General features: G+C 53.5%; 1 protein-coding gene across 6 annotated transcripts in view; it reads left to right on the forward strand.

Moving 5' to 3' along the window:
- The window catches only part of TRAPPC9 (trafficking protein particle complex subunit 9), a 532255-nt gene that overhangs the window by 399524 nt on the left and 105746 nt on the right, over nt 1-26985 (forward strand). For all 6 annotated transcript variants that reach the window (XM_055091306.1, XM_055091308.1, XM_055091309.1 and 3 more), the window contains 2 exons: nt 689-841; nt 12094-12185. In XM_055091306.1, the coding sequence (XP_054947281.1) occupies nt 689-841; nt 12094-12185 (245 nt within the window). The remainder of the gene's footprint in view (nt 1-688; nt 842-12093; nt 12186-26985) is intronic.

Consider the following 26985-nt stretch of genomic DNA (forward strand, 5'->3'; position numbering starts at 1 on the left):
TCAAATCTAAAGGATGAAAGGCTCCAGCTGTGCCAAGGGTCAGGAGAAGAACACTCCCACGTGGGGAGCTGTGGGCACAAAGACTAAGGGAGGAAGAGCCTGGTGTGTTCTGGAAACTGCCAGAAGGCTGCGAGTGCGGGACACAGCAGCAGTGCGGGAGGCTCTGTAGAGGATGTTGTACTTGCGCCGAGACCTGAAGGGAGGGTGGGGTCCTGGGCTCAGGGACTGGAAGTGGGCAGGTGGGGAGGTGTGCGACTGGTGGGGCACGCGGCGTGTGTGAGCAAGTCCATCTGGCCAAGGGTGAAGTGCAGCACGGCAGGCAGGGCTCTGGTGACGAGGCTGCAGTTCCCCCTGGGCTTTTGGGGCCCAGGGGTAAGTGATTGCCAGGCCGCCTCTCTGCGATTTTTCCCCTTGCTTCCTCTCTGCCTTACCCTGTTCCAGAATTCAGACTTCCTTCTGGGGTTGGACACTAACTGTGTCTTCCGTGCTAAACGGTGTTGGGCCAGCTCTGAAGCTGGTGCTACCCTGGGAGTCAGTTATTTCATTTTCTTGGAGTGAATCGGTTATGAATTACTAACGATAATGATTCATTATCCTGTCTCATGCTGGCATGGGCTGCTTCTCCAGCAGCCCACAGAAGAAATTGCCCTCCTGATTAATTCTCTGCTCTGTTTCCCCCTTCTCTTAGAATGGCTATTCAGGTGGACAAGTTCAACTTTGAGAGTTTCCCAGAATCCCCTGGGGAGAAGGGGCAGTTTGCCAATTCCAAGGAGCTGGAGGAGGAGAGGCAGGAAGCCCGAGGCCTGGAGATCAACAGCAAGCTGGACATCCACTGGACCATCATATCCTTTTCCCGGCGCCTACCCCGACCTGCGGACCCCTGAGGGAGGACCCCAGAGGGGTCAGCTGTTGAGCGCTAGCCACAGATAACTCAGAATGGCATGGCAGGGAGATACGGACCAAAGAGTGGGCATTTTCTTACCCTTCCACCACGTCCAGGGCCCCACGAGTGAAGTACAGGTTCAGGATGAGGAAAGGCCTCCTTGGGGCCGGTGCTGCTCTCACTTGGGTCACGTGTTTCCCGTCAGTGTTGAGATCCGTGTTAGTGACCAGTTCTAATGGCCACCTATCAATGCTGGGCCTGGCGTCGGGAGGTTCCACATACTGACAGCTGAACGCAGGCTACGATTGTCGGGGAAACTGAAATCGGGCTGTACGGCTCAGCAAGGCAGGCACGTGGATGCCATTTTGAAAAGACTGGGGTGGGGGCATTAGGAGGACTGCACTAAAAAAGATGGTTTCATAAAATAAGTGGTCCTGCCTTGAGCTTCCGATCAGTGCCTGGCTTGTGGTAGACACTCAGTTGGGTGAGTGGGACTCTGGAGAAACCTCAGGTTCACTTATCTATTTACGTGTTTTTTTCAGCAGTCTTTCCTCGGTGCCTGCTTTGGGTTGGGTGTGTGGCGAGTCGCCTGAGGGACTGCGGTGCGCAGGCGGGGCCTCATGGGGTTGCCCGGTCCCGAAGAGGGTGTGCGTCATCTGAGGATTAAACGCACGGCTGGGGAGCAGGGACAGAGCATTATGCCAACTGCTGTGAGGTTCGGAGGATGGAGCTGCCGGGTGCAGGGCAGTCAGGGGCGGCTTCACAGAGGGGGTGTCGCCGTGGTGGGCTTTTTAAGGGTGAGTAGAAGTTTATCGAGGGGACAGGGGTGGGAGATGCCTCACAGTTCGCGTGGTGCGAGAGGATGGCTCGCCCAGGGTGTCTCCCAGGAAGAGGCAACTCTGACGGGAATGTCTGTTGATTACCTTGTTCACACACTGGTTCTGTGGAAACGGGATAGTCACAGGCTGTCGTGTGGTCTCGTTGCCCTGGATTCTGGAAGCGGCCTTAGGCTGCAGAAGGCACGGCTTCCAGGACCGAGGCAAGTTCCTTCGCGCCAGCTAACGTGAATCTGGGCTGGGTAGACAAGACCCCTGTCTCTGAGGAGCTTGTGACGGAAAAAGCGCTGTAGATGGAAGGCTTTGAGAACCAGACGCCAAAAAACAGAGCGCTCAGGGGCTCACGGAGGGAGCCTGGCATGCATGGTGGAGTTAGGCGTTTGTCTTCTGTACAGAGAGGAGTGAAAAGGTGGGGGGCCGCAGGGGACGCCCTTCCCTCGGTGACCCCACTTCTCAGCAGAGTCAGGGTCCAGTCAGCTGGCGCCGGTTGAGCGAGCAGAGTGTCGTAGCACGGAGGAAGGCAGCGCCCACGCCGCGTCCCAGGCTCGCCGCATCCGTCACCCCTGTCAACTGCTCACACCTCTCTGGTCGGCACCTCTCACGGTCCGCTGGGGAAACAGAATCTCAGCAGGGTGAGCTGACTCACCCTGAGTCCAGCCAGGAAGTGGTGCAGCCAAGGACCCGCCCAGGTGGGGTGGCCGGCGGGAAAGCGCTTACCCGCCAGCCCAGGTCCCCATGGGGAGCGTGGTGAAGGTGCTTATATCCTGTGGCGGGGAGGGCGGCAGGGGGGCGGGCGGCCGTGAAAGGAGGCCACTAGCGCTCAGTCCTGGCGTCTACGTCCTGGCACGAGCCAGGAGGGTCCTTTCTGGGCCTGGGGCTGCAGCGGCTCCGCACCTCCTGCCTGGAGGCCCGTAGGGCCCCCGTGTGGGCAGGCGGGGCTGCGCCGGGTCCCGGAGCCTTGGCTTCATGCAGGGGCTCGTGCAGAGCCGGGCAGGCCTGGCTGGCACCCGTGGAGGAGGGGCACTGTGCTCGGGCACCCGGTGGGAAGGGTTCGTCCTCCTGAGGGGTCTCATTCTGGGACTGGGGGGCCCTGCCTCCCCAGGTTTCACGGAGACTGGGCCTCGCTGGGAGCCGGGGTGCACGGCAGCACCTGCGAGTGTCCTTTCCTGGGTGCTGCCCCCAGGGGTCCCACGTGGTCCTCTCAACGGCTCCCAGGGCGTTTCTCACCCTGTCTTACTGATGCAGCTGCCTCTGAGCTCCTGCAGAGAATGGGGAGGAGCCAGCCCTGAACCCCTCGGCCTGCTTGAGCCCACGGTCCTTGCCTTCTAATGGGGTTATATTGACCATCAAGACTCTTAACGTGCTTTGAAAACGTACTAAAATGTCTTTGGGTTTCTCTCCTTTTAGCCTTGATTCTTTCAAGAAGCTGACTTCCCTATTTTGTGTTCGATTAATAATTCATGCTGCAAATCCTTATTGAACGCCTACCATGTGCCAGGCACACCTGTCTCCTAGTTTACTGATTGGAAGACTGTCCCCAAGGCGAATCTGAGTGAAGAGAATGAGCGTTACGGACATTCCCTCCCTCCCCGCTTCCCCTCCTATCTGGTAATGACATCTGGCATGGGATGGCTAGCAGACTTTTGCTATTGTAAACCTAAATTCAAGCAGATGGAAAGACCAAAGATTGAATCGGCTAATTATTTCATTATGCATTTTAATATTTTCTCAATATTTAGTTAGACTTCATAAAAAATCTGAGCCTAGTTTGACACCCATCCGTAGTAATAAAAATGGCCCGTATGTAGCACGTAAGGCTGGATGGACGTGTTTTAAAGGAGACTGTGGCTCTTGCAGTAGGTGTGTGCACACGTGTCTGGGTAATATCTGCACCATCCAGATAAGTGTCAGGGACACCAGGAGCTCCAGACCCACTCTGTACCTGGCTAACAGCCTGTACATATTGTTGTTTCCGTGTGCCGAGCCCTGGAGATGCCCCCAGTCTGCGGGAGGGGCAGACGCAGAGACGGGCACTCACAGTGCAGCCCGGGCGGGCTGAGACACAGCTCTCCTGCGGTGAGGACCGGCAGGGCTGGAGTATTCTAAGCGCATTCCAGAGCCTGACACGCGCTGGGGACCTGAGTCGTCCCCTGTGGCTGGCTGTACAGGATGCAGACTGGGGCAGCAGGGGCCAGGCGTCTCTCAGGCTGTGCTGAGGAGTCGGGCTGACCTGCCTGCCCTCCTCCCCTCCTTCGTCTTCCCCCCTCCCTTCCTGAAGGCAAGGGTTAGGCTCTGTGGCCGCCTCCTTCAGGTCCCGCAGCATCCTGCGAGCACCACCGACCTCCGGGGCTCTCCGGCAGAGCCCAGCCTCCCTGTGGGCCCTGAAGATTTGTCCCTCCCTCCCAGTGCAACCCAGCCGTGCTTTCAGGACCCTCCTCTCGTCTGACCCCCGCCCCCACCCCCGCTCTGTGAAAGATGCAGGGCAGGCTTTATTTTTATTTTTTAATTTATATTTTATTGAAGTGTAGTTGATTTACAATGTTGTGTTTATGTCTGCTGTACAGCAGAGTGACTCAGTTATACGCATACATTCATTCCTTTTCATATTCTTTTCCATTATAGTTTACCCTAGGACATTGACTATAGCTCCCTGTGCTGTACTGTAGGACCTTGTTGTCTGTTCATCCTGTATGTAACAGTTTGCATCTAGTAACCCCAAACTCCCAGTCCATCCCTCCCCCGCCTTGTAATCCCTCCCCCACTTATAAGAAAGGGCGGGCTTTATTACAAGGAGCCTGGTAACTGGCCGAGAGCCAACACAGTCCAAGGGTCCCCGCAGGCTGCCTGGTGGGTCAGGAGACCCACCTCTGCAGGGACAGGGTGACCTCATGTGGAGGAGGTGGTGGAGGGCACCTGGCCATCCAGGAGCGGTGAGCACCAGGGACCTAGTGGTGGTTTCAGCCCTGGCGTTCACTGGTTCTGAGGTGGGATTTACACGCTGGCCCAGCCAGATGAGCTCATGTATTGAATACTGCTTTTTTCCCTGAGATTTACAATACCTATCTCTTTTCTGTTTATCACTTCTACCATCATCACTGCTACGAAAACCGCCGCTTGCACGGCTCCCGTGTGTCAGTTACTTTAGTGTGTTGTCTGCGGGGCTGGGGAAGGGACGCCGGGCAGCGGAGCTGGACGTGGGACCGGCAGGCGCTCTGCCCCCGCCTCACCCCTCCCCGCCAGCCGCTGGGTCTCAGCCTAACCCCTCTGTTTCCCGTTCCTCCTCGTGTAGCGGGGGGAGGTGACGGCACCACGAGGAGCCCCGTCGTGTGGCGCCTGCAGGACCAGCGCCCTAAAACAGCTAATACCTACCCCTTTTTAAGGAGTAAATAAGTAAATCTTGGAAATTAAGTAACTCACCTGAGGTGGTGCCGGGAGCTGGAGAGGCAGGATCCCAGAACGCGTGTTATTTTCCTGTTGACTGAAGTCAACCTGAAGTGAGGCCTCACCCTCGTGGTGCCGTCACGGCCCCTGACCCTAGGAGGTGTCCGTACAGGGGACACACTTCCTGCTGGGAGACCCGGCGCTGCTCAGGTGACCCGGCCTCAGGTGAGGCTTCTCCTGGACGGGGGACGCTGGGCCAGACCTCCCCCACGACTGTCCCCTGGCGTCCTCACCTCCGCCTCTGCTGGGGCCCGCCTGAAAGGGGCTGGTTTGGCCGTTCTGATACTCACCCAGAGCGTCTGGTTTGGGGACGTCTGGAAGCTGACCATCTCTGTTTTCACTTTCCATGGTAATTCAGAGACGGAGAAACAAGCATCAGCATTGGAGCAGGTGTGGGTCGTCCTTTATGGTCGGCCTCACGTGTTCCATCTTCCACGGAGCCCTCTCTGCCCCCTCTGCCATCTGGCCCCGGCTGGAACTGCCCCTCCTCTGGGGTCCTGCAATTCTCAGTGCTTAACTCTTGTTTGGAATACTGCTTACAGAGCACAGGAAAGTTTGTTTTCTTCCCGGGGCTGTCTCCCTTGCCGGGCTGTGCTGTTCTTGAGGTCAGGTCGTGTCAGCAGCCCTTTCCTGATGACCTACGATGTGCTGCGGTTTGCGCCCAGCGCCGGGGACACCGCGGTGAGCAAGGGCGGGCGTGGACTCCGCCCGACGGAGCCCGGGCGTGCGCGCTCTTCCCCGCGCCGGTGCTGCCTGTAATCCTCCCACGTAGCCACGGAAACCTTTTGGTGAACCAGGGGTTTCCATCTGATCGATGCAGCCGATGGTCGCCAGCGTGGTTGCGCTACGCCGAGTGCTGTGATGAACGTAGGTAGGGAGTTTGCAACCAGCAAGATTCGTCTTGGTGGAAGCCCGTCTCCATTTCCAGGGGGCAGCCCTGCGCAGGCTGTCTGCGGTGGAAACAGATGCGGGAGATGCCCGGAGCAAGCTTGTTGTCAGCGCCCCTCCTCGCCTTCCTCGTTTTTGTTGCAGATCTCTCTTCAGAGAGCATTTCAGGGTTTGCTGAGATGCTTGCTGACCTATTAGAATCCAACCCCATATAGGTTTCCCGACAAGGACTGGGTGCCCAGTTCAGCTGATCCCCATGAAGCTGGAGGCCTGGACCATCTGGGCTGAGTCTCTGCCAGGTGGTCTGGTCTGGTAAGCACGTGTCTCCCGCCTTCCGTCTGGAGATCGTTTGTAACCATCTGGCTGCTTTGAGGGTGAGGCAGAGGCTCAAGGACCCCAGTGGCAAAGTGGGCCTTAGGCGCCTGAGAATCAGCCGCCCAGAGCGGGGGCTGGAATGTCTTCCGGGGACACAGAGGGCACATAGTCCTTAATAACTGGGAAGCGGAAGGGGGTGGCGCGGTGTGGCTGTTCTCTTGAGAGCACGGCTGTGCCCCCGGAGGGGCTGCCTCCCCGGGGCTGACACGGGCCGTGCCGCTGACGGTGGCATGTCTGGCCTCACACACACCAGTGGCCCTCTATAAATCCCAGAAGCGCGACAGCGGCCGCGACATTTGTCATAGTCTGTACTTGGGGTCAACCCTGTAAGACTAGGCACGACGTCCTCAGTTTGGTTGGTCACCACCAGGACAGGCCACCTGGCATACGGCCACACCCGGCTTCTCAGTTTCCGAGACCACATCCCCGCCAGTGAGGAGAATTTGCCGATAGCCAAGCCCTCCTCCCTTTATGGACTGAGGCAGAGCTCTCGCTCTTTGCACTGGATTACCTCTCCGCCTCTCTAACTGGCTTCTAGCTAACTCTCAGAGATGCTCCTGATGGAGCTGTCTTCTCATTCCCTGAGAGAAATTAAGTATTTTTAGATAAGACGCCTTTAAAACAGCGCACTAGGTTTTTCTGATAGTCATGTTAGGAGAGAGAGTTTTATCTAAATGAATTTTAATACAAGTAGCTCCCTTTATCAGTACAGCTGATTCCTTGATCATCTTCAGTAAGGTGCAGGGTTGCATCTTGTATTTGTCTTTAGGGAGTGAGTGTTTACAGCTCTGGGTAATCACCTGGTTCAGAGGCCTTTAATCCTCAGAGTGGGGAGGCCGTGCGCGCCCAAGAGGAGCGCTGCTCCCGGCCTTCGAGGGTGTAAAGTTGCCCTGGCCCTTTAGCCTTCAGGGCACGGAGGGGGTGAGGTGGGAGGGACACATATTCGATTCTTGACTCCCCCGAACCTTGAAGTTACTCTGAATGGAATCAGGGTTTGGCGCACAGAGCGTAGATTTCAGGTTTGGCCGGCTCCCGAGAGTGGGGAAGGACTTTTCCCTAGTATGCAATGCAAAGCAAAGTTCCGTGTGTGTGTGTGTGTGTGTGTGTGTGTGTGTGTGTGTGTGTGTGTGTGTGAGAGAGAGAGAGAACATGCACGTGAATCAGCGTGCAGTGTGTTCATGTGACTGGGCGCACGCTGGGCTTTTACACATTCTGTGTACTTTTGGCATGACAATTACTGTGAGCGTGTGTATCTTATATAATAGAATCATAAACTTACAGAGCTTAAGTAACAGCTAACCCCTTATGGCACTTACTAGATGCCAGCACTGTTCTGAGCAATTTACCTAGATTTACTCAGTTTTTACAAAAACCCTGTGAAGTAGTTGTTATCCACATTCCACAGATGAGAAACCTGAGGTCCTGTGAGTTTACCTAACTTGTTCCAGGTCACCCAGCTAGTAAGTGGAAGAGCTTGGATTCTCATCCAGCTGTCCGGCTTCAGAGCCTGTGCTCTTATTAGCTCTGTGTTGGGCAAAAGAGGATCTGGTCTCTGCCAAGGCCTTCAAATTATCCCCATTTTTCAGATGAAGCCAAAGAGACGTAGCGTTCCTTGGGCACGCTGCTGATTGGCACACCTACCCCACAGGGCTCTCTCCATTTTGCCTGCCCTCCATCCTCTGACTCGACTATTCTCCCCCAGCAAGACTTGCAGCCCCGAACCGCGTGCAGACTCTCCCTGGCAGTTAGTGGCGCTGTCCAGGGAGCTGAGCCCAGACACTGGCGCCCCTGCTGGGATGAGAACAGCCCCGCATCAGCATTCTCAAAGTTCATGAAGCAAATCGGAGGACAGAGTCATGGGAAAGAGGCTCATTAATCACCTAAAGCAGCCTTTCCATTAGCGTAATTTCTAGTTGTGACAATTTGCTAATTGATTGGAGCTGAAGTGGGGCTGGGCTAAGTCCCTGCACCTGGGGCTACCACTCCAGAGCTGGCACGCGGGGCGCAGAGAGCCCATCTTCCTGGCGGGGGTGGGGCCGAGGTGCCGGCTTGCTCCTCAGCGAGCTCCCCACTCCGCAGCACTCACCTGGGAGCCCGTTTAGAGACGTCTGCATCAGCTGCTCTCACGGGCTGGCTCTCAGTAGACCACTTGTAACAACCCGGTGTTGAGAGCTCGGTGCTGCACTCTCCTGCGAGAGGACCCAGGCCTGCCACCCGCCAGGCTGCATATTCCCCAAGGGAAGAGCTGACTGGACAGTCATTTTTTCTAGAGCATCAGGCTGGGTCATGGTAAACTTCAGTCCCATACACACAGGCAGGATCTCAAAAACTGCTCCGTGGTTTTAAACGGTCCTTTGATTGCAGCGCATGACTGAATATTTCACCGCTAATGGGCTAGCAGAAAATGAAAGGGGAGGTATTTTATTAACTTTCTGCATTTTCCTTGCATCTGGCGGTGTTTTTAAGATTTGGAAGCAAATATCCATGGTTCCCAAGACTCGTAGAAGATTAGCTGAGACAATGTGCATGAAAACGTTTGTAAACAAAAAAGCTCTGCACAAATATTGATTAACTAAATGTAATTAACAATGATGGGCGACTAATAATACTAAGGTATCATCCTTGCACAGTAGGCTGGGCTTCTTAAAAGTAGGAAGGATCTCACCTGGTTGGTCTTCTCGTCCCCAGCAGCTACCACAGCCCACGTTGTAGGTATTGATACCCTGACGTGAACCTAGGCCCACCCACTGGCAGGGAGGAGCTCTGCACCTGGAGCTAAAGAGCTGAATTGGATCCTCCCTTCCTGGCTGTGTGGCTTAACATCCCCGAAGGGGCTTCCTCAACCTGAGGTTGTTGTGAGCACTGTGTGAGATGATGGCTGACCTGGAAACTTAATTGCTGCGTCCCAGGTGACTAGGAAGGGCTTGAAGGGGGAGACAGGTACTTCAGCACCACGGAGAGCTCCCCGTAGGCCTCCCTCAGGGCTGGAGGAAGGAGGCTGGCCACCACGCGCCATGCTGGGAGCAGGCGGCGACTCTGCCCCCGGCAGCGCTGGGGTCCTGGCCGGGCCCTGGCCCTGTGCATGGAGGATCCCCGTTTGTCCGGTGGGGATCACGGGTCCTGGCTTCCAGGTTTATTGTGAGGAATCGATACTGCGTTCATAGTAAAGTGTCTGAAAGTGCGGGCTGCAGTGCGGGCTCCAGGGTCAGACGGCCTCAGTCTTGCCACTTCCTAGCCGGGTCTGCTTTCTTGTTATCCGCATGGGCCTGGGTTTTTTAAATCTCTGCAGTGGGAATAACAGTCCCTATCTTATGCCCACCACATTCTCAATTTGAAAATAGTGTTAAATTGAGAAGATACATGTTAAACACTTCGCACACAGCCTCTCTCATGGGACTCACTTTGGAAATACTCTTTCTAGAAGAAATAATGATAGGAATTCTTGTCCTCGTCATCGTTCTTTATTGACCTCTTGCCCCCAGCGCCAGAGTCCATGTGTTTAGGAAAGAGAAGCCACTGCCATGTCCACTGTCCTCCCTATAACATTGTAACCTGGGCTGTAAAAGTGGCCGATGGAGCATCTGCGTAGCTGACAGGTCAGCCAGGGTTGCGATCCTGTGTCCAGGCTCAGACACAAGACTGTTTTGGTGGCTCATGGGGCTGAAGGGGAGGGGATGTGTGTGCAGGTAATTAGCTTTACTAGCTCAGCTGTATAATTTTATGGCTCATGTCCGAAAGCAAATGAATACGGAAATATGCTATTGGAATGGTTTCCAAAGCCCCAGTGCCATTTGGCAACTTTGTAATTACTCACATGCTAACTTGCTCTTCTAACTAATCATTTCAGAGGCTCCTCATCCTGGCTGCGTTTGTTAGGCACTATTTCTGTTCTTCAAGCACCGGGGTGCGATCAGCCTCAAAAGCCTGGCATGATTTTTTTTTTTTTTAACAAGAGGGAGTAATATGCCATATTCTGAAGTCTTAATTTCATACAAGTGAAAATAACCCCCAGAGAGAGGAAAGAAAACAGAAAGAAACACACACACACACACACATGCGGCCCCTCCACCACTCACCTGGGATGCTGACTCATGCCAGCATTCATTTAGTCATCAGACAACGTTCATGGAGCAGCCACGATGATCCAGGCACTGTTCCAGACCCCAGAATGAGGGCTCGGCCCTCACCCAGCTGACAGGCTAGTGGTGAAGCCAGACGATGGAAGACACACACATCTGGTGAGGGTTGCCGAGGGGATGCCGAGAGCCTTCGGAGCAGAGACAGTTCAGAGAGGCCTTCCTGGAGGAAGTGAGGTCTGCGGTAAGAGTTAAAGTATGAGTACAGTGAGGAGCGGGAAGAGGGCAGGGAAAAGCATTTCCAGGCAAAGAGCACAGAAGGTGGAGGGTATGGAGTTCTGAGAGAGCACGCTGTGTTTTGGAAGAGCTGAAACGGGGCCAAGGCAGCCAAAGCAGGACCCGGGGCTGGAGAGGTAGGTGGCCGCTCCTGAGCGTCCTGGACGCCAACAGCTTGGCCTGTGCCCTGGTCTGAGGCCCGTTGCCGTGTGCGGCCAGCTGGCTCTCCTGGGCAGCCCTCTTGTCTGAACAGTTTTCCGTGGATGCTCGGCTGGGCTGCTTGAGGGCTGGGCTGTCCCTCTCTGGCAGGAGGGACCCGGGAGCTCTGGTCTTAATTCCCTCGGGGCCTCGGCACCCCACGCTCCCTGCCCCAGCCCGTTCTACTCTGCCTGTGTGGCTTTATCCCGACCTGGCTGTCCTCAGGCTGGGCAAGTGCAATGGTCTGTTCCTATATTGTCATCTTTGTTGGAACGTGAGCCTCTCAAGTTCAAGGTTTCATGTCCAGTCATTTCAGTGTCCTCAGTGCTTCTCACCATGCCTGTCTTGTTTCAGACACACTCTGTGTTTGTTGAATGCAATTAACTTGCTAATGGAAGAAAGTAATGGGCTTTCCCCCCACTTCCTCAGTCACTAGAGAATGTCAGGCATGACGTTCTTCCCTTTTGATTGCAACCTAAGTACTGGGGCTTTAATTGATGTAGGAAAAGGGAGAGAGGTATATAGATCTCTCTCTGAGGACCACACTGGCTGTTTAACATTAGCGCCTTGGAAACGTCTGTTTTCTGCATTTCTAAACCTAATTTCTTCATCCACCGATACTTGCTGAGAGGCCGTATGACTTCCTCGATTATGAACTTGCATGAGTCCGTTTGTAATAATATGTGTAATTACATCAAGATGTATAACAGGGCAGACGTGAAACCAGCATGAAAGCGACACGTTTAGAGAGAGGCACTTGGTTGTATTGAACAGTAAGCCACAGTTTGCATCCTTTTTAGGAAAAACACCGCTCCCTCTTCTTCATTTCCCCCAGCAGGAATAGCTGTTGGACTGAAATTATCCCAGTGGATTTCCCTTCTTCACATAACAGCTCAATTTACCAGATCGGGCGGGGGGAGAGGCCCTTGCCACATTTACGAACCTGTTTCCCACACACCCTCAGGTGATATCTTGTGGTTGGTTAGACCATCCCTGGAGAGCAGGGGGACGTTCACCTGCCGTGGGAGGTTTCCCGTCTGGGAGTCGGTGGAGAAACTTCTAGAACTTCTCCCCCTGGCCCGGGACTCGGAGGCAGCGGAGTTTTCCTTAACGCGGCTCACCCCTCTCTGAAGCGCACAGGTGAGGCGAGTGTGGAAGGACTCCTGAGCCAGCTGGTCCTGGAGCATCTGCAGCTGGCCCCTCTCCTGTGGGGTGAGTACTGCTCGTCACCTCGGGGGCATGCGCGCCTTTTCGCAGAATGCGCGGGCCCGCGCTTGACGGTGTGCGCTGACGTCACAGAGGGCCGTGCGGGGAGGGAAGCTCACCGCAGTGCCGGCCTCTGCGTGTCTACCGAGCTCTGCCCGGGCACAGCCTCGTGAGCGGGCTCGCTGCCCTCTGAGCAGTGATGTGGAGGTGCCCTCGGGGTCCATTTGCTGCAGAGTCTGCCGTCCTCCGTGGGGGCACTTGGTGTCCGCATGGGCGTGCCTTCTGCAGGTGTTTCTGCATCTCCCGTGATCAGGTGGGCGGGAGCGAGGCTGCGGTTAGCTCCTCCCTCCTGGACCAGCTCGGATGGAGTTTGTTTGGTAAACACCCTAACTCAGCCTGGCGCTCAGTCCCTGAGCCATCGCCCTGAGGTGGCACTTCGGAAAAGGTCTTTGAACGTTCGCTGCCCGTTGCACCTGGAACTCTCACCCCAGTCTCTGCCTTCCTAAATAGCAGTGAAAAAATTTTGTTGAGAAACAAACTGAATGTAGAATTTTTGTTGAAGTGAGAGCCTTTATTATTCTCTGGAAATGATTCCATCATGTAATCTATGTTGGGTCAGATGCAACCAATCATATACATGTACCTTCTTTCTTCTCTTTACCCCAGAAACCATTGTAAGTTAGTATCTGGTATTTCCTCCACTTAAGGAATTAGCTTGACCTCCGCCTTTTGCATGCTAGAGACACAGGAAAATTATCCCAGGGGTCTGAAGAGAAAAACAGGCCTTCCTCCTGGCGTTCCCTCGCTTCCCCTTCAGTTTGTGAGAGCCCCTCGCGCTGCACGGGGGCCGCCCACTCTGCTGGGCTCCCTGCTCCCGCGGTGAAGGTTGTCCGGGGTCCTGTGAGGGGCGTTGACGCGGCAGCTGTGAGTGGACTGTGTGCTACACCTGGGGCTCCTTCCGTGGAAGCCGCCCGCCTCGCTGGTCCAGCCCGAGTGGAAGGAGGCGGGCGGTGTTTCTGCGGAATGTGTCACTGCTTGCACCTCTGGGGGTGTCCCTCGCTTTCCTAGTTTGGAATGTCTTGTCTCTTAATGACCTGGGCTCAGCCAGCTACTTCCACCGTATGTGGCAGCTGAGGAGGATCAGACTCCCAGCCCCAACCAGCCCGAGGAAACACAGTGACACAAAACTTGTATTAAGGCATCGTGTCAGTCAGAAGAAATTCCCCAAGGCCCCAGCAGTCTGGGAGTGAGCCCTGGAGGGTCTGACTCATTCCAGAGATTGGGGGTGGGGAGGATACATTGGGAGAGGTCAGAGGCCCTTGCTGGATTTGCATTGGTCTCCTTGCAGGTGTTTTCCTTGTCACGTGTCACATACATACCAGTGTGTTGGCAAATAATGCAGGTATTAAAAGATTTATCCTGGAGAAGATGCATGACGTTTTAAGCAATAATATCAGGACCTGAAGGGCACTTCTGCCAGGAGGTGTCACTGTCAGCGTCCGCGGTGCCAGGCAGCTCGGGGCTGCGCTTTCGGGCTCCCAGCAGCGTCCCGGGCAGCCCAGTTCCTGTCTTCGAGGCATCCACAGTCTCCAGAAACAGTGCGTAGTATTTTCCTGTTCAGAGTGTCATGATTAATTTAACTATTACCATATCTGGCTGCTTCCAAGGAACATCCTTATGTAGACTTTCCTGACTTAGATCAGTTTCCTAGTTTTAGAGTTATCAAGTCAAAAGATGTGCACATATTTAAGGCTCTTGAGCTGTTTTGTCAAGTGGCTGTGTGACTCTTGGTCATTGATCATGACATGGGCACTGTGGGAGCCTGGGTTTCTGGGGTGACTTTCTCACCCTCTTGTGAACGCAGTTCCAGGGTAGTGGCCCGTGAGGGAAGGTGGTGAGTTTCGTCTGCTTTCCTCCTGCCCCGGGCTGGCCTCCCCAGCCCACCATGCGTGAGGTGGGGTCTTCATCCCTGGCCTCAGCACACGTCACCTCCCACCCTCACTGTCCCCTCTGCAGTGGAGCCGACATCTTGGGGCCACCAGCTCCTACCCCATGACTTGGGCTGTCCTCCTGGTTCTTCAAAGGCAGCTTTCCCCACCCTGGACTCTTGACCTTTCCACTAGCTCACTTCATGAAAGCAATATATTCTCACTGTAGAAAGCCAGGGGAAATCAGAAAAGTTGGATAGAGAAAAATTACCCTTTTCCCACATCCTCCCCCCAAAACAGTCTCTATTTCATTTCATTTGTGTGCATTTCTAAGTCTTTTTGCTATCCCCCAACTTAAGTTTTGTTCCTAGAGATGATCATACTGTAGTTGTACTTCTGTGTCCTTTTTTATACTTGACAAAACGTAAGTATTTCCCATGTTATAAACATGTCTTAACACATGCTGTTTAAGTCCTCACCATAATTTCCTCAAATGGATGCAAGATAACTTAGTACTTGCTTTGGTGTTCGGATGTTTCTGTTTTTTGGAGGCGTTTGTGGTTAGGTAAGTTACTTGCATTGGCTGTACATAGAGCTTTTTCTGTGTTTTGGGGTCATTCCCTCAGCAGGGATACCCTGAAATTGTTAATGCTCTATGGGGTGGTGGCAGAGAGCACAGCCGTCAGGTTTGCTGCGTGATGATGATTGCATCACGTGTCACAGGCAGACCTGTGGATGGCACAAACCCACCACGGGTCTCAGTCCTGTCTGCTGCTTCCTCATGGGGCAACTTCTGTGGGCGAGTCGGCAAGTTCTCTGGGCCTGGGTTTCTTATTTGTAAACCGGAGATGCTGACGGCACCAAATCCTGGGCGAAGGTTTGAAGAGATGCCTGTGATCTCGCGAGAGCGTGTTCCTTCCCTCTCAGCGGGGATGTGGGCCCGGGGCGGTGGGGACCACCAGGATTGACGTCGTGTGGCGGTCGAGGAGGAGAGGAAGCTAGGTTCTGGGGTGGATCCAGGACTGCACGCGTTCTTGCTGCAGAGCATCCCAAGGCAAGGCAGGACCGGACAGGACAGAGCCACGGCAGGGCTGGGGAGGGGCCTGGGACGGGAGCCCGAGTCGGCTGCCTCCTGTCTCGGTCCGTCCGGGAGCGGAGCTGCGAGCTGGGGAGGCTGCACCTCCGGGTGGGAAGACGAGGCTGGGAGGGTGGCAGAGGCCAGTGGGCTTCCCGACGGCCTGCTTCGAGGGCCGGTTCCAGTCGTTTCCACGGATGCTGGCTGGTGGTGACTAACGGGCTGAGCCGTTTCCCATGATGATTTGATCGTCCCACAGCTGTGCCCCTTCTGCCTTCTTCAGCTGACAGCCGAAGCTTTCCTCCTCATAGCTTCATAGTGCCTGGTCTGTCCTGTCTTTCATCCACAGCCAGTGAATACCAGTCAGGTGTTGGCTACATCTTGGAGGGGGTGCTTTCGGTGCACAGCCTCCAGATCATCACCGAGCAAACCCCCAGGTCCAGGGCCGAGCTGTGATGTGTGGGCAGCACTTGTAGGCACGAGGGTAACGCCTGTCTGGGAAGCAGCGGCCACGTGATGCCTTGCGTGAGGTCACCCACTGCCCTGCCTCAGAGAATGATCCACCCTCACATTTGGGGAGCGTGACGCCAAACTCTCCGTGTGGTTTGTCCGAGCCGCACAAGTCTTGAGGTCATCGTTACTGTCCCCCTTTTACAAGTTAGGAAACAGACTCATGGGGTTTTTGTTGCTTCAGGTTATGTGGAATACGTAGGTCCTTGGATTGATGGATTTGTCCATCTGCACCAGGCACTGTCCCAGGTGCTGGGGACACAGATAAGTTAGACTTGATCCCGGCCTTCTAGACGCTCCGGGTCCAGTGCAGGCAGGGAGCCCAGGTCGGTCAGCAGACCATCCCCACGTAGCCTGGTGCGCTTGCCAGCTGGGAGCTTGGCGGGCGTCCTGGAAGCGGAGGCCAGAGGCAGCCCTGGACCCCGACACTGACCGCCCGTCTCAAAGGAGCCAGCACTGTGCTTGGGATGAGGCACGGAGCCCGCGGCACCGGGGACAGAACCACGTGGAAGGTGCGCTGGGTTCATCACGTCTGCACGTTGCTCCGTCTACCTCAGTGGCCCCTCGTGCACTCTGCCAGCTCCGTTCTGGAGTCTGGATCCCGGCGCGCCAGGCAGCCAGACTGTCCTGTGCCTGAGGTCGGGCTGCATCCCGCCCTCCTGGGACTCTGCGGGGAGACGTGGCCCAACTCTTACAAAACGTCATTTCACCAAACTGGGTAACATGGAGGCCTTGGCGGGGGAGATGGTTAGTTTGTTTCTAGCGTGAGGTTTGTGAGGACCGATGGCAATACTTGTATCTTGGATGCGTGTGGCGCAGGCCTCCCTGGCAGGTGAGCTGCCCGTGGACCCCGCCTCCTTCCCGGGGAGCTTAGCGATGGCGCTGGGCTGTGGATTTCTCCCCCACAGCCTACGTCTCCAGACAGCTGCTCCCGGGCCGGAGTGTTAGCACTCAGGCCCACGGACCAGGCCGGGTCTGCTGGGCCAGGCGAATCGGGTGCTTTTGCTGAGTCCCAGCGGCTGGTGGGCCTGGTCTGAGGACCTCTCCCTGTGGCCCAGCCGTGGCGCATGGCCATCTGGTCTGAGGCCCAGCTGGCCCGGCAATGGGCGCAGGGAAGCCAAGGGGCTGAGTCACTGTCCCTTTGGCACCTTTGCCAAAAATATATATATCTGTAGATTGATTTTAAAAAAAAAGGAAAAATAATTTATACAGGATATAAAAAAGGAAGGAAAAAAACTGAAAAGAGAAAGCCCATATAAAACGTGTGGACACCAAGGGGGGAAAACCACGGCGGGGTGGGGTGCTGGTGCGCTGAATTAGGCCATTGTGACTGACATGTAGACACTGCTGTGTATAAAAGAGATGACTAATAAGAACCTGCTGTATAAACAAACAAAGCAAACAACTAATACTAAACTTTCTTAGGGTTATTTGTATGGAAATATGTTAATATAAGTGTTTCAGACATTACATGAAATTTCTAAAAATCTTATATGTTCTGGTATAATGTTATAAGTCATAATTCTAGTTATTACTTTAAAATGTGTATCTCAGAAATAACTAAAAAAAACCAAAACAACAGCAACAACAGCAACAACAAAAACCCATATACAGAGAAAAAGCCCCAGGCCACTCCTGGTCCCCTGCCAGGGAATGACCCTGTGGGATCAGCCAGTCCCCTCCTGCCCTTTCGTTGGTGGGTGGCAGCCCTGCCCTGGGCCCCTCGGTGCCCGGCGTGTTCTGTGAGCTGCCCTGCCCCTCCTCGCAGCCACTGAAGGCGGGCACCGCTGTCTGTCTGGAGCCCTGAGAGCCTCGTCTGTGCTGGGCCCCCCGGTGCCCCAGAGCCTGTTCCTGCCCTTCTGCAGACCTCTCCTCTCTCCTCTCCCCTCCCACCACCCACTCGACCCTGCCCCCCATTCTTCTATTTGGTCCCAAGCATTCTAGTTTTAAAATCACGTTTGGGAGCCTGCTTTATTGTGATAATCTTTCCCAAAAGAATAGCTGCATGTGGGGAGCACTTACTGCACACAGCGTGTCCAGTAACTCTGTCACCTCGTTTATTCTTCGTAACTACCTGCTGGAATAAGCATTATTCTATGTTTTATGGAAGAAACTGCTGAGTGAAAAGATCACATGACTGGTCCCCCAAACTGTTATTCCTACCCCCAATCTGCTTCCTGCGACCTGGGGTCCTCCCTGCAGCCCAAGTGACCCTCCCAAACGTGACCCCGATGATGTCACTCTTAAACACTGAAAACAATTCCTTGGCTCCCGTTATCGCTGAGGATGGACTGGAGCGTCTTCACTGAGGCTTAGAAGTCCCTCCCCGACCAGCACATGTGCCCCCCCGGCCCCGCCCCCGTCTCTCTGTGCTCTCCCAGCGCCGCCATCCTCCCCGCCGTGTGCACCCCGGGCCCCCTCCACTGCTCTGCCTCTGCCAGGAAGCTGCCCTCTCTCCCAGGCCTTTTTCCCTGTGCCCCGTGACTTCCCCTAGTCCTGCCTTTCCTTCTTCGGTCCTCCTGGAAGCCTTGCTGCTGCCCACACCTGCGTGCGCTCACACCCCACCACCGCGCTGCGTGTCCTCCTTTGTGGCCCCTCCTCAAGTCCTCGTGGCCTGTAGATGGTGTCCCCCAGTCCCAGCGAGCGCCCTGGGAGCAGACAGCATTGACCGCGCCCACCGGGTCTCGGTGTTTGCTGAGCGCGTGGAAGAACTGGTGGACGAAGGCCATCCTCCTCACAGGGTCAAGGCCATCCAGGTCCTAGTCCTTAGACGTCCTTCTTCCACATGACTTGAGTAGTTCCCTGTTGACGTGCCCAAGTGCACTTAGGCAGTCCCTTCTGGCTGGTGATTAATGCTTTCCAGTTTTTCCATTCATAAGACTAAGGTGGACATTCTTGGCATCTGCCCTTCTGCCGCCGGATCAGTCCCAGAGGGCCAGTGTCCAGGGCAGGGTTACTGGTGCTTTGTGAAGGCGTTGCGTGCTTGTGGCCAGCTTGGCCTCCAGGGCGGCCGTACTGATCCACACTCCCCCTGGCAAGGAGAAAACGAATTCACCACGGGTCACTCTGGATCCTCTGTGACGCAGCAGCCGGGAGGGCCAGCTCCACCCCAGGCGTGAGGGGCCAGGCTGAGTGAGGCCCAGCCCTGCCCTTGTCCTACGCCAGTGCCAAGAACCCAGGCAGCCTGAGCTGGAGTTTGCTTCTGGGGCCCAAGAATCAGAACAGGGGTTCTGATCCTGGGCCAGAGGGTATGTCTCTCTGAGCCAGGTCCCTGGAGAAAGCTCAAGGACAAAGGACAGCATGTAAACCAGGTGGATTAAGAGTTTCCCTCAGTGCCCAGCTCCTCCACCTGAAATCACCGTGCCGGACCCCTCAGCGCTCTGCTTAGACATCCTCCCGTCCTGGCAGGAAGCCTCCGCCTCTCGCGTTCCCACCCCACGTTGTCTTTGCCTGTTCACTTGTCTGTCTTGCTCCCGAGACCGGGAGCTCCGTGTGGGCAGGTTAAAGGAGGTGCTCAGTAAGCTTCCTGCATCCGATTGAGAGGGACTTGGCCCTGGGGGGAGCAGGTGCAGATACCAGACCTGTAGCCTCTGGCCTCGGGGACAGGGGTCGTGGGCGCCCAGGGAGGCCCACGTCTGCGACTGCCTCGGGGCCCCTTTCCTCGGAGGGGAGGTGACAGGTGGACCTGGAAGCAGTGGCGTGAGGGTGCTGTGGAGAAGGGGGTCCTGCCCAGCCCGGGAGCTGGCCGATTCCCGCCAGCCCTGTTGTGGGTGTTCATTGTTACTCTGGGCCTCCAGTGAAGGCCATGGGTGATGCTTCGTCCTCCTCTTTCTAAAAAGGGGGGCCGTGAGGCTTTCCATGATGGCAAAAAGACTACTGCCCCAAAGTGGATCCTCTGTGCGGCACGCGGTCAGTGTTTGTGTGATCTGCTTATTTTGTGAAGAAAAAACGTGCACAAACAGTGTGTATTTTCCTCCTCGGGTACCACGGGAGAGCTTCCTGCCACTTTCCCTTCTTGCTTAATGACATAGGCTGGATCTGGTCTCATTCCATGTTGCACGCAGAGCTGCCACAGTCTTCTTAACCGCAGTGTAAGATGTATTGTAGTTTATTTACTCTGTATCTTTTGATGGGCCCTTAGTAATCTTTTGCTATTATAAATGTGGTTGCAACAAATACCCTTGTAAGTATGCCAGTCCTCCCAGGAGTGAGTCAAGCTGGAAGATACTTATTTAAATTTAACAATCTCTTTAAAAACAAACAAACAAACAAACAAACAAAAACTTTGTTTTTGTACCATACTCAGACTTTCCTCATTTAGAGTACATTTTAAAAAAATTCTCTTAATGCTTTCATGGGCTCGGTTGTTTTAACATTTAAATCTTTTATTTATCTGGAATTTATTAAGGGGTGAGGAGTGAGGCATGGGTCCACCTTTTCTTTTTCCAGAAAGCTATCTAGTTATCCCAAAGTCACTTAATGAATGATCTGTCTTCACTAATAAGCAATGCCATTTTCTCATATGTTTAGGAAGATCTTGGGATTCTCTTCCATTAATCTATCCATGGGCCAGTATCACCCTTGTAAGTATATTATGGGTTTACAATATATTTTCATATTTGCTTGGGTAATCCTCTTCAATGTCATTTTCTTACGTTCATTCGTTTGCTTAAATATTGTGGTCAAAGCACATAATACAAATTTGCCATCTTAACCATTTTTAGGTGTACAGTTCAGTAGTGTTAACTGTATTTGTATTATTATGCCAAAGATCTGTGGAATTTTTTTTATCTTGTAAAATCAACCCTATGCCCATTGCACATCTTTCATATTTATTTGTATGACTTCAGAAAGAGCTTGTATAGCTCATATTTTTTAAAAAGAAACCTTCTATAGGTATTTAACTGCCTCTTTAACGGAGGGTTGTTGTTCCTGTTTTTGCTTCCTCTTTTATATAAGTTTGCTTCCTCTTCTTTTTCTTGTGTAAGTGAACTAACACATGATCTACTTTCTTCATTAATTCTATCCCCCTTCTCTTTTCTAATTCAGTGATCCTTCTATCATTATTAATTTCTTCTTTCTGCCTTATTTGGGCTTATTATATTATTTTTTCCCTCACTTACTGGGTTGGACATTTAATTCATTCATTTAGATTGTCCTATTATTGGTATAGTTTTATGGGGCTATGAACTTTCCTACGATTACTGCTTTAACCACATTCTGGCATTTAAATTTTTCATGTTTGATATTTTTAGGCATTCTGCGATTTTAGTTTGTTTCATCTTTATCCCAAGAGTTGTTGAAAACATAGTTTTTTGCTTGTTTGTTTTTTCTCATTTTGTTATGACTTTCTAATATAACAGCAGTGGAATCAGTTTAGTACTATTCTCACCTCTTAGAATTTACTGAGATTTCTTTGTGGTTAGTTTTTGTTTTTTGGGTTTTTTTTTTTCCTTATGACTACTCCATGGACATTTAAAAGGAAGGCATATTCCTTGTTTTAAGTGTATTGAGTTGAAATGTATCACTTATCTATACCTTATTACTTTGCTTAGGCTTTTTAAGATCCTTACTTATTTGATCTACCCATGGACTTTGAGAAGTGAATTACAATTACTGCTAACATGGGTCCTCTTCACCCTGATGGACTTCTGTCCATCGATGTGATACTGTCTGTCCTGTAATAATACATGCAGTGTGAAGGCTGATGGTCTTTGGTGCATAGATGTCACAATTATTCTCACTTTGTTGTGCCTTTTACCATTTAAAGTGCCTTTCTCTGGCTCCTCTAATGTCCTTTGCCCTTATTTCAATCTGGTCTGATACTGTAGCTCTCATCCCTCCTTTCTTTCGGTTTGGCTGACGTACCTTTGCCTCTTGTTTTGTTTTAAACATTTGAGAATTTTTTTTTTTCCCTATGTGGTTCTCTTAGGCGAAGCATAGAGTTGAGTTTTGTTTGTGATCTAACTTCATTGTCCTTTTCATTAATAAGTGGGTTTAGACCAGTTACATTCCTTGATATGGCACATATGTTTGGTCTTATTTCTGTCATGTATTCTGTTATGCTTTTTGTCTTGACTTTTGTGATCTGTGTCATCTTGGTTTTATTTTGTGTGATGATTTTATTTTTTCTTCCTTTTCCTTTCTAAGCTCTCCTGCTTCTCTCATCTGACCTCCCCATCCCCACATCACCTTCTAAGGCCTTACCTGCTTTAGTTTTCTTCACAATTCTTATTATTCTCTGAAAGTTCATTACATATATAGGTTTTTTTTTTTTTTTTTTTTTTGTCTCTCCACCCCAGCTAGAGTATAAGCTCCACAGAGGAAGAATCTGCTCTTCCTTGTATTCTCAGAACCTGGAACTGTTTCCGGAACATCTTAGTGACAGCTGAATACATATTTGTGGAAGGAATTAATAACGTAACCTTCACAGTCTGTCTCTGAAGTAGGTAGTGTTATTCCTGTGCTTTAGGGGAGGGAAATGCAAAGCGTATGCAGGGTTATTCAGCCTGTGAGTGGCAGAGTGAAGACTAGCGCACGGTCACTATGATTTGAAAATCCACGTGTTCCCCATCACTGTGCCTCCCAGAATCATATACTGAGCTAGTGGCCTGCCGCTGGATTGGAAGCCTGGGTCTGCTGACTTCTAACCAGAAATTCCACAGTACTATAGTCTTTAAGAAGTAAAGATAAGCAAAAAGGAAAAAAGAAGGAAGTTATCGTGTTATTTCTCACAGACTTGCAAGAAAGTTGCAAGTACAGTGGTTAGAATTTTTTCTGAGCCATTTTAGAGTCAGTGCACCATCATCCCAAATTCTCTGTATTTCCTACAAACAAGGACATTCTCTTATTTAACCACAACACAGCCGTCAAAATCAGGAAATTAGCATCTGTTCTACCATCCAGTACTGAAACCCCATTCAAGTTTTGCCAGTCATCCCAATAGTGTCCTTGGTTCCGAAAGGGTCTAGACGTGGTTCAGAACCACTGTTGCCTTCAGTTGTTTCATGTCTCTTGTCTCAGTCGATCTGCAACAATTCCTCAGTCTCTCTTTGACTTTTTTTTTTTACTTTGGTGCTTCCAGATGTTACCAACCAGCCATTGGTGGAATGCCCCTAGACTTGGGGCATTTGTGTGATGTGTCCTCATGATTAGATTCAGTACCTGTGTCTCTGTCAGTGTCACAGAGGCAGTGCTGTGTCCTTCTTGCACCTCTCACATGGCTCGTGAGTTCTGTTTGTTCCACTACCGGTGGTGGCCACCTTGATCACTTGACAAGGTGGTGTCTGCCAGTCTTCTCTGCGATCAGGTTTCTTTGTTTCTCTTGGTAATCACTAAGTATTCTGTGGGAAGGTGCTTTGAAACTTTGTCAATACCGAGTCCTCCTTAAACTTTCCTTTCTTTGTTTACTCTGAGTGCCTTCGTCATTTTCCTCTTTTACTCAGTGGGTTAAAGTATGTGACTGTCATTATTTATTTTGACGCACAGGGGGAGCTCTTTCGGGCTGACTTCTGTGCCTCTCGACACGTCTCTGTCGTTCTCTGGACACTTCCTTGCTTTCTGGCACTAGGTGTCCCAGACTCATCATGAACTACAGCTGCGACAGCATCCATTTTCCCCAAGAAGTCTTGGTTCCCTTTAGTGAAGATCATTATTTAGAAACCAAGATGCAGATGTGAGAATGGTCATTCCTACTTGGGGTGGGGGGATTGCTGCTCCCTGGCCTTCTCAGAGAACACAGCCAGGGAATATACATGCACGTATAGCTATAAATACACACACGCACACTCAACCTCTCTTTCTATACGTATTGACAGCTACCAGTTCTCTCTGATGCCTCTAATTCCAGTCCAACACGGCAAAGCTCCTTCAGGTTTTGTCCCCTTTCCTCGGTTGTACCTCACTTCCTTGGCATTGAGAGATTGGCTTTTGTTATCTAAAATGTAATTACCAATTTGTCAATCCCTCCATTGTAACCAGCCTTCCATCTCTGCCCCAACCCTCCCCCACTCTCAGCATGTCAACCTCTCACACTGCACGGGGCGGATCCCACATGGGGTGGCTCTGCTGTGCAGATGCCCTTCACCCTCTCCCTGGCCCCCATGCCCCCTGTCCCCACTCCCTTTCTGGTCTCCCATACCCCCCTGCCCCCAACCCCTCCCTCATCCCCCTGGTCCCCCAGGTCCCCCCTGCCCCCACCCCGTGGCCTCAGAACTGAATTTTCCAGGAGGGGTGCCTGACATGAGGCCCTGCCTCTGCCCACGGCACCCCCTTCCTCGCTGTCTCTTCACACCCTTTCCTGGCTGGTTCCCTGTCCTTATTCTCCGGGCCCTGTTCTCCCCTCTGTCCTCCATCCCCATGGTGGCTCTTTGCGATTCCCCTGTGAGCATCTGTGCCTGTCTCTCATTCTCCTTGAACTCACAGGGATGAGGTCCAAGTTAACATCCATCTCCCTGTCTCCAGGGCCTGTTCCTTATGTGACCCAGAGGAGGCACAAGGCAAATGCTTGTTGAGTGACTGGTAAATGCTAAGCCTTCAACAAACGTTTGTTCTGTGAATGAATGAATGAATGAGAAACAGTCCGTTTCCCGAAGGAGTTCACAGGCTTGTTGGGGAGAAAGGGTGTGTTCCTACTGGACAAAGATAGATGGGCCAGAAGACTTCCACTGGGGAAAACATCTCTGTCCGTTCGTAAAGGTGCCTCTGGCTCTGGGTCCTGAGAGAAGCTTCTCGAACCTCTTCGTCACCCCCAGCACCGAGGAGCCTCTGTCGCGACAATGCTCCTCTCCTCGGGCTGGGCCCGCTTGAGTTCTCTCCTAGTCACAGTGAAAAGTGATATCGGGAGAACCTAGACGGCTGGTTTGAATGGGTGCTAATCAGTGCAGATGTAGGTCAAGTCCCGGTCTCTGCGAGCTTCTTAGTCCCAGAGTTTCACGTGAGCTTCCAGGCGGCGCTCACACGCGTGTTTCCTGCAGCGCTTACTCCATCGCTCTGGACCTGTTGGTGACCGGCGGCGCCCTGGGGTGCTGGTACCCGCGGGCCCTCCGCGGGCTCATGTAACGGCAGGCCCTTCACTGCGATTGAACAACTGCTGACATAAAGCACTTCGTCCCAGCGCGTGGGACAGCCCCGGCGCGAAAGTGACCCACCTCAGTCCAGGCTGCAAGGGTGGGTTCTGCGGGACTGGGTGGACCCCGGCCCTTTCTGTTTGCTGAGATTTCACCTCTGGGATCAGGAAGAGAGCATCGGGGATCCTTCCAGTGCCGTGGGAAGATCCATTGTGTGAGGCTGGAGGCGCTCACAGCTCTGCAGGGCTTGCCCACAGCACGCCCTCTGCCATCTGCCCTACAAACACCGTCTGCCTTGCCCGCCCCCCCCCGCCCCCGGGGCCCCCGGAGCAGGTGGAGGACCCTCAGCTCACGGAGCCAGAGACGGGGCCCTGCAGAGACGGCAGCGAGCCTCCTGGCCAGAAAGTCACAGAGCTGGCGCTTGAATCGACCACAGGACTCAGCTTCTGTCACGTTGTTGTAGGTGTTTTCCGTTTCTTGAATAAGAAAGTGATTTCAAGGTATGCAACATGCTAAAAACAAGTGATGGAGGTTTCAGTCCTTCTCTAGTTTTCCCATTGTCTCTTTACAAGATAAAAACTTGAACCCCTAGGGCTTCCATCTTGCAGGAAATTTGCTCTCTGGATGCTGCACCCTTTTCAAACATAAGTTGTGGTCGGGAGAAGAGTCGTGGAATGGGGCTCTGGGTGTGGATCAGCTGGGACTCACTGTACCGGTGAATGGGATCTCTTGCTTTTCTTGATGCCTCGTCCAAGGACAGAGAGCACAGCAAAGAGCCTCGGGTGCCAGCTGAGGAAACGGCTCCTTGGACGAGCCAGCCCCTGGGGCTTCTGGCCGGGAAGCTCACTCAGGAGGAGGACGCGTCTTCTGACTGAGTCCACAGCCAGGCGAGCTGTCGGGAGCACGGCTAGCGAAGGCCGTTAGACAGGACCTTGCTGAGACCCTGGTGTTCGGTGCTCTGTTAAACGGAGCCGCGGCGGCTCAGCGCTCTGGCTGGTGAAGGCCGTCTACCTGATAGGTGGCGTCACTGCTGGGCGGGGTGGCCATGGCTGCTGCAGGCTCCCCTCGGACTCGGGTCCAGGCTGGCTGGGGGCCAGCAGCTCCCCCACATCCCAGCCCCGCCTCACCGTCTGCCGTCTGTGGCAGGGGCCTCCCTGCTGGACTGCCCGCGCTGCCGCCACCGCCCCTCCTCCGCCTGCTCTTCCTGCCCCTCCTCCTTCTCCTCCGATCACCGCGTTCTGGGCTGCGGCCCGAAGATGCCCTAACAGCCGTGGCCCTTCCCTGTCCCAGCTCTTCCCGCCGGCCTGTGTCACCTGGGGCAAAGCCGGAACACCAGCATCTGGGGCGCAGACCGCCCCCTCCACTCACCCCGTGGCTTCCTCACGTCGCGCAGGGTGCCTCGCAGGCTGCTTCCCATCCGGGGGGGTCACGTCCACTCCCATGGACTTGGATGGGCCACCCATCCAAGCAGCCTTGCCTGCCTTTCCTCCGCTTTTCCTCCGAGGCTCAGGTTCCCTTGTGGAGCTGTCCCCATGCTGCCCGGCCACGTCACCTTTCCCCTGCACTGGCGGGTATCCTCGGCACAAACGCAGCGAGTGCCGGCCCGTGTGCGTGCGCCACGCTCCTGTATATGCTGGCCATGCCAGCTCTGTGCCCTTGGGCTGGTGGTGCCTTACATTCTTCTTAAGGTACCCTGTGTCTCGCCATCTGGGATAGAAGCTCTTTGAGTACAGATACAGGATCAGCTTTTCTTATTTCCCCTGATTCATTTGAGAAGGTGCTGGAGGGTGTACATACCTGGGTTTTCAGTTTCCAAAGTGCTTGCATGTCCATGTTGCATCAGAGCCTTGGAAAGGCCCTGCTGGGGTGATAGCGTCACTGTCCCTGCTCTACAGAGGAGAGCCCTGGGGCACACAGCCAGGCTAAGTGACTTGCCCAAGGTCTCCCACCCAGGACATCAAATCCAGGCCTCTGACTCCCTGCAGCTGCTCCCCCGAGACCTCGTGCCTGGGCATCAGGCCTGGTGACAGCAGTGCGTCTTCTGCAGGGAGGGAGGAAGGGCGCCTGCCGAGATCTGGACTTGGGGGGTGGGGGACGCCCAGTTCCACCAGAGAAGAGCAGGTGAGTGGTCAGCACGCTTGGGCCGTCTTCACGCTGAGCCGGGAGGCGGGGGAGCCGGGGAGGAGACCCGCGGTTCCAGCTCCCTCGCCTCCACCTCCCCGTGG

The sequence above is a fragment of the Physeter macrocephalus genome, chromosome 15 (genome assembly GCF_002837175.3).
Source record: "Physeter macrocephalus isolate SW-GA chromosome 15, ASM283717v5, whole genome shotgun sequence".
NCBI classification, from domain to species: domain Eukaryota; kingdom Metazoa; phylum Chordata; class Mammalia; order Artiodactyla; family Physeteridae; genus Physeter; species Physeter macrocephalus.